Below are 6641 nucleotides of genomic sequence, written 5' to 3' on the forward strand. Positions count from 1 at the left end.
GGAACATAAAAGCCACTTGATATACCCACTTGAAATAAAGTTAAGATGCAGTATTTTCAATCTTATTTATTGGGATTTTATTTATTATCCATGTTTTACTTGGTTTTATGCATTCTATATATGGTATTCTGGCTTTTCCAGCTTAGATTCAGTTTCAATTTCATAATTGTATACAGTTTTAATGACTTGATAATTAATTCTGCTCCAATGGCCTAATCGAATTCAGAGGCAAAAATGTTTGATACCATTTTCACCTCTTTACATCCAGTGGTTCAGTTCCTATGGGTAGCATTTCATGTTAGCTTAGCATTAAGACTTGAAGTCTATGGGAGTCATTAGCCTAGTTCAGTCAAAGTGAAAAAATAAACCTTAACAATAATAAACCAACTCTGAAGCTTTCTTATTTACAAATTGTATCATGTGTATTTGAAACTGTTAATTTATAAATTGTTAAATCAAACATATAGATACTTTTTTGTCAAGACTCTCATAAAAACCTGTATTTATATTTGTAGATATTTTGTGTGTTGAATAATGCACAATTCTTTTGCCTAGAGAGAGGTATATTAATATCACTTTAATATTCACATCATGGACAGATCAGATGAAAGCCTTAGAACCAAAAATATTAGCACAATTAGAAGGGACATGGTAGTGCATTTCTGTGACAAGTCAAGTAAAATGATCCTGTCACACATCTGAAACCACTCAAGAGATCATAAAAGCTCACTGCACTGGGAAAAGTACATCTCACTCTCTCCATAAATAGAGAGTGAGAGAGAGAGAGAGAGAGAGAGAGAGAGAGAGAGGAAGAGTGAGTGAGAGAGATAGAGATAGATATACATACACTTTGTTACTTAAGGTGTCACTTCCTCATTCACACATACCAAGCAAATGTTTAACATTATGTATGAAAAGAGAGAAACTGTCACGCTTCAGTTGCACAGACTGAGAAGCTGCATGAGAGAGGATAAACAGCAAGAGGCAGAATAAAATAAGACATTAGAAGAGAAACTGTTGCGCATTAACAGTCACTGAGGCTGGTAGGAGATTTAGTTTTACATATTGACAACTAGGATATAGACCTGTAGACAGATTCATCATAAAAACAACTTTCTTTTCTTAGGGGACACTCGTGGCTTCTGACAACAAAAATGAGACTGTTATTAAAACTCATCCTCTACGCACTGACAGGTAACATCTGTACTATGGCAAGTCATACAGCTGGTCGTATCTGATTGACTTAAGTTAAACTGAATTGATGATTTTATTTTGTACAGTAATTAGTAACTTTGTCTATTTTCTTGCATTTTTTATGATAGGTTGTGTAAGATCCTTGTATGTGACAGGATACAAAGGAAGAACTGTCATCATTGACTGTATGTACAATCAAATAGAAAAGGATCATCACAAGTACTTTTGCAAAAGAGGTGTTACGCTTTTGTCTTGTGACAAAATTATTGTAGCTAACATCTCCAATATGTGGATACACAAAGAGAGATTTTCTCTGTATGACAGCCCTGAAAAGAATCAGCTTACAGTGATAATCAGAGATCTGAGTGACAATGATCAGACTGACTACTGGTGTGCTGTGGATCTTCCTCTGTCTCTTGACCTTTACACTGAAGTCAGACTTAATGTATTAGAAGGTAAGGCTTATGTCTCAAATCATAGTGTTTTTACTGAAAAGCAAACTTTCACTAGCATGCTCAAGTTGTGTTTCATGACAGCTGATTGCTGCAGGACATCAGAGAGTAAGGCTGCATATCTGGGCGGCTCTGTCACCATTGACTGCAAATACCCAGAGAGTGAGGAGAGCAACATCAGATACTTCTGCAAAGAAGATGGAAACTTGTCCTGCAAAAATGTGATAATGGCTCATGCTGAAAACAACAATACAAGAACAGACAGGTTTATTCTGTCAAACAGCAGAATGAACGGGGTCTACCGTGTAACTATTTCCAGTCTCACTGAGGAAGATGCTGGAAAATACTGGTGTGCTATGAAGAGAACTGAACCCGTCTCCATTGCAAAATTAACAGAGGTGCACCTGAGTGTTGTGAGTGAGTATCAATAGGGTTTTAATCATACTGAATTCAAAAATTGTTCTTTTTTGCATCAAAATGGCAGCACAAGCCTGTTTTACATTTACACGTATTGTCTGATTGTTCTGTCAGATTGGGACGACATTAAATTAAAGGGGAAAAGGAGGAATAACTCTACATGTTGTTTTTATTCAGTTGTTAAAGAGGTATGTTGATGTTGCAGCCCAGGCCTGCAAAAAAAAAAAAAAAAAAAAAAAAAAAAAAATAGAGGTTGAAAGTTTGAGAAGGGTCCTGTTACAGTACTTATAGTGAGGATGTGAAAATGGCTACAGCTTACTGGAATGAAACTGCAGTGAACCTTGCCTCAAACACCTGTTTCTGCCTTGTCAGTGAAAGTGAGAGTGAGAAAAAGAGAGAGAGAGTGAGTGGGGAGTGAATAAAAAAGAGGAAATATTTGAAAGTGAAAGGGAAATATTAAACTACAGTAGGACTGCAAGCATTAGCGGACTTAATAGACTAATGGACTTTAGTTTCAAAGTGACTGCAGGTATAGATGACATAAGTGCACAAAAGCAGATGCAAGTAACTAACCTAAGTCAGTCAAATAAGCAAGCAGTCTAAGTACGAAAAATGAGTAGCTAAATTAAAAAGGAAACACCAGTTCACACTGGTGTTGAAAATTCTTTTTTCAAGATAAAAGTTCTCCAAATTTGATTCCTGTAATGAGATACCATGGAAATGTCTGTAATTAATGTATTTTATTTGCATATTTATTTATTTTTTTGGCAAAAATGGAATGCCAAAAGGGCAGGAATCAAAGAGGTTTTCAAAAATTCACTTGTTGAAGTAGAATTTTGAAACTTACCAGATTTCACCTATGAAGACAGCATTTATTTATTTATCTATTTAACAATTTACAGTTGCAGGTCATCCATTTGACTTTTCTTTATCTTTGCTGTTGAAGTAGAAAAGCCCGTCAAGACTAAAACAACAACCACCACAGCTTCACTTGCCGCAGCAACAGTGCAGACCTCTGCCTCAGCAGCTTCAGCACCTGCCTCCACATCACTAACCAGCACTGCTAAATCATCCCAGAGTGGTAATCATGTCTCCATTAATCATTAAATCATGTGATGATTTTATTTTGTACAGTAATTAGTAACTTTGTCTATTTTCTTGCATTTTTTATGATAGGTTGTGTAAGATCCTTGTATGTGACAGGATACAAAGGAAGAACTGTCATCATTGACTGTATGTACAATCAAAAAGAAAAGGATCATCACAAGTACTTTTGCAAAAGAGGTGTTACGCGTTTGTCTTGTGACAAAATTATTGTAGCTAACATCTCCAATATGTGGATACACAAAGAGAGATTTTCTCTGTATGACAGCCCTGAAAACAATCAGCTCACAGTGATAATCAGAGATCTGAGTGACAATGATCAGACTGACTACTGGTGTGCTGTGGATCTTCCTCTGTCTCTTGACCTTTACACTGAAGTCAGACTTAATGTATTAGAAGGTAAGGCTTATGTCTCAAATCATTGTGTTTTTACTGAAAAGCAAACTTTCACTAGCATGCTCAAGTTGTGTTTCATGACAGCTGATTGCTGCAGGACATCAGAGAGTAAGGCTGCATATCTGGGCGGCTCTGTCACCATTGACTGCAAATACCCCGAGAGTGAGGAGAGCAACATCAGATACTTCTGCAAAGAAGATGGAAACTTGTACTGCAAAAATGTGATAATGGCTCGTGCTGAACACAACAATACACGAATAGACAGGTTTATTCTGTCAAACAGCAGAATGAACGGGGTCTACCGTGTAACTATTTCCGCTCTCACTGAGGAAGATGCTGGAAAATACTGGTGTGCTATGAAGAGAACTGAACCCGCCTCCATTGCAAAATTAACAGAGGTGCACCTGAGTGTTGTGAGTGAGTATCAATAGGGTTTTAATCATACTGAGTTCAAAAATTGTTCTTTTTTGCATCAAAATGGCAGCACAAGCCTGTTTTACATTTACACGTATTGTCTGATTGTTCTGTCAGATTGGGATGACATTAAATTAAAGGGGAAAAGGAGGCATAACTCTACATGTTGTTTTTATTCAGTTGTTAAAGAGGTATGTTGATGTTGCAGCCCAGGCCTGCAAAAAAAAAAAAAAAAAAAAATAGAGCTTGAAAGTTTGAGAAGGGTCCTGTTACAGTACTTATAGTGAGGATGTGAAAATGGCTACAGCTTACTGGAATGAAACTGCAGTGAACCTTGCCTCAAACACCTGTTTCTGCCTTGTCAGTGAAAGTGAGAGTGAGAAAAAGAGAGAGAGAGAGAGTGGGGAGTGAATAAAAAAGAGGAAATATTTGAAAGTGAAAGGGAAATAATAAACTACAGTAGGACTGCAAGCATTAGCGGACTTAATAGACTAATGGACTTTAGTTTCAAAGTGACTGCAGGTATAGATGACATAAGTGCACAAAAGCAGATGCAAGTAACTAACCTAAGTCAGTCAAATAAGCAAGCAGTCTAAGTACGAAAAGTGAGTAGCTAAAGTAAAAAGGAAACACCAGTTCACACTGGTGTTGAAAATTCTTTTTTCAAGATAAAAGTTCTCCAAATTTGATTCCTGTAATGAGATACCATGGAAATGTCTGTAATTAATGTATTTTATTTATATACTTTTTTTTTTTTTTTGGCAAAAATGGAATGCCAAAAGGGCAGGAATCGAAGAGGTTTTCAAAAATTCACTTGTTGAAGTAGAATTTTGAAACTTACCAAATTTCACCTATGAAGACAGCATTTATTTATTTATTTATTTTTTTATCTATTTAACAATTTACAGTTGCAGTTCATCCATTTGACTTTTCTTTATCTTTGCTGTTGAAGTAGAAAAGCCTGTCAAGACTAAAACAACAACCACCACAGCTTCACTTGCCGCAGCAACAGTGCAGACCTCTGCCTCAGCAGCTTCAGCACCTGCCTCCACATCACTAACCAGCACTGCTAAATCAGCCCAGAGTGGTAATCATGTCTCCATTAATCATTAAATCATTAATCATGAACTCTCCTGTTGTTTATAGTCCCTGTCCACATGCAGGCGAGGCTCGTGAAGCTCCACTCCACTGACAGCCCATTTTCCATCTTGGTTAAAGTTTCATCTTTTGTTGCAGGAACATCCGTATACACTGCTGTGTCTGTGAGTCTGGCAGTGCTGCTGATAGTCCTCACCTTACTCATAATATACAAATATAAAATGCACAAGAAGCAAGGTGAGACATAAAAATTTGGTGTACATGCCACATAAACAGACAATTCTTGCCTTTCACTGTAGTTTTTCATTTTAGATAGATAGATAGATAGATAGATAGATAGACAGCCTCTTCACTGTATGGCTGAAGGACATTATCCTGATAAACCAAGGAACATATAAAGATTCATGTTACATAAGTTTTATTCATTCCTTGTGATAAACCAGGGGCTGCCATGTCATTTCGGTCTATTCTGATGTTATTTTGTCATGTGTTTTACTGCAGGAAGTCACAGACCATCAGAGAACACAGCAAATATTGGACACAACAGAGAGGTAGGTGTGTGTGTGTGTGTGTGTGTGCAAGAGAGAGTGTGTGTGGTGGTGGGCGGCGCTGTGTGGCTTTGTATTTGAATATGTTTTACAGCTGCTTCTGTCTCACCCTCCCTTTATCTGCCCCAGGATGTTCATGGAGATCATGACTATGAGGAGGTGGAGGAGCGCCTCCATCAGCCAGCCGCGGGGAGTGCAGTGCATTCCCTTTATGCCACAGTCAGCATGCCCACACAAGCCTTAGACTTTCCCCACTATGCCAGCGTCATTTTCCAGAAGAGACCCGGCGCTGATAGCGAGGCCACTGTCAGTTTCTCAACAGGGAGCTGCTCGACTCCGGCCACAGACAAACCTGACCTCTCAACCTGTGACTATGCCTGTGTCACTGCAACCCAAAGTGCCACCAAGCCCGCAGGCGAGGACCCTCAGGCCACAGTAGTCTGACAACTGAGGGACTCATTCAAGACCTTATTTAAACCTAACTAAGACCATTTTTCAGCCTTGTTAGCACTTGTAATACATGGGGGAGTGTATGCACCAAAATAATAGTCTTTAAAATTTTTCAGTGAGTATTTGGGAAAATGTGGCCTTTGGGTTTGAGCAAGGTGATGAAAATAAGAAAGGCATTTTACTTCTGTTTATTTTGTTCATTTTACCTGTGATAACAAAATCAAACAATATCTCAATGAGAAAAAACAAAAAAAAAGATGTTAGTATCTACATACTTTTGGGTGCACTGGAACCTGATGTACTATCCAGCCCGCTTTTATTCTTCTGAGTCAGTGTTTGATGTTGCAGTAGCCTATTTTTAATGCCATCTTTTACTGTATATATGCCTCTTGTCCATTTGCTGTCCCAACAATAAAACATAATAAAAAGCTGGAGTGTATTGCTGCATAAACGCATTGTTATCCCATCCCATCACGGTTGTGATCTTGTGAAAAACAAAAGCCCAGGAGGTTTACTTCCCTCCCTTGACCGCCTGTCGTTACCCATACATTATAATGTTGTTAACGCT

General features: G+C 38.0%; 1 protein-coding gene across 1 annotated transcript; it reads left to right on the forward strand.

Moving 5' to 3' along the window:
- The first annotated feature begins 1705 nt into the window (after positions 1-1705).
- Positions 1706-6467, forward strand: LOC115362157 (CMRF35-like molecule 8). Its single transcript, XM_030055985.1, has 7 exons — positions 1706-2063; positions 3010-3144; positions 3648-3980; positions 4933-5064; positions 5214-5312; positions 5577-5626; positions 5753-6467. Exons 1-7 carry the CDS (start codon positions 1706-1708, stop codon positions 6065-6067), a joined length of 1422 nt encoding a protein of 473 aa, XP_029911845.1. The 3' UTR covers positions 6068-6467.
- The last annotated feature ends 174 nt before the right edge of the window (positions 6468-6641 follow it).

Source organism: Myripristis murdjan, chromosome 1 (genome assembly GCF_902150065.1).
Source record: "Myripristis murdjan chromosome 1, fMyrMur1.1, whole genome shotgun sequence".
Classification (NCBI taxonomy): domain Eukaryota; kingdom Metazoa; phylum Chordata; class Actinopteri; order Holocentriformes; family Holocentridae; genus Myripristis; species Myripristis murdjan.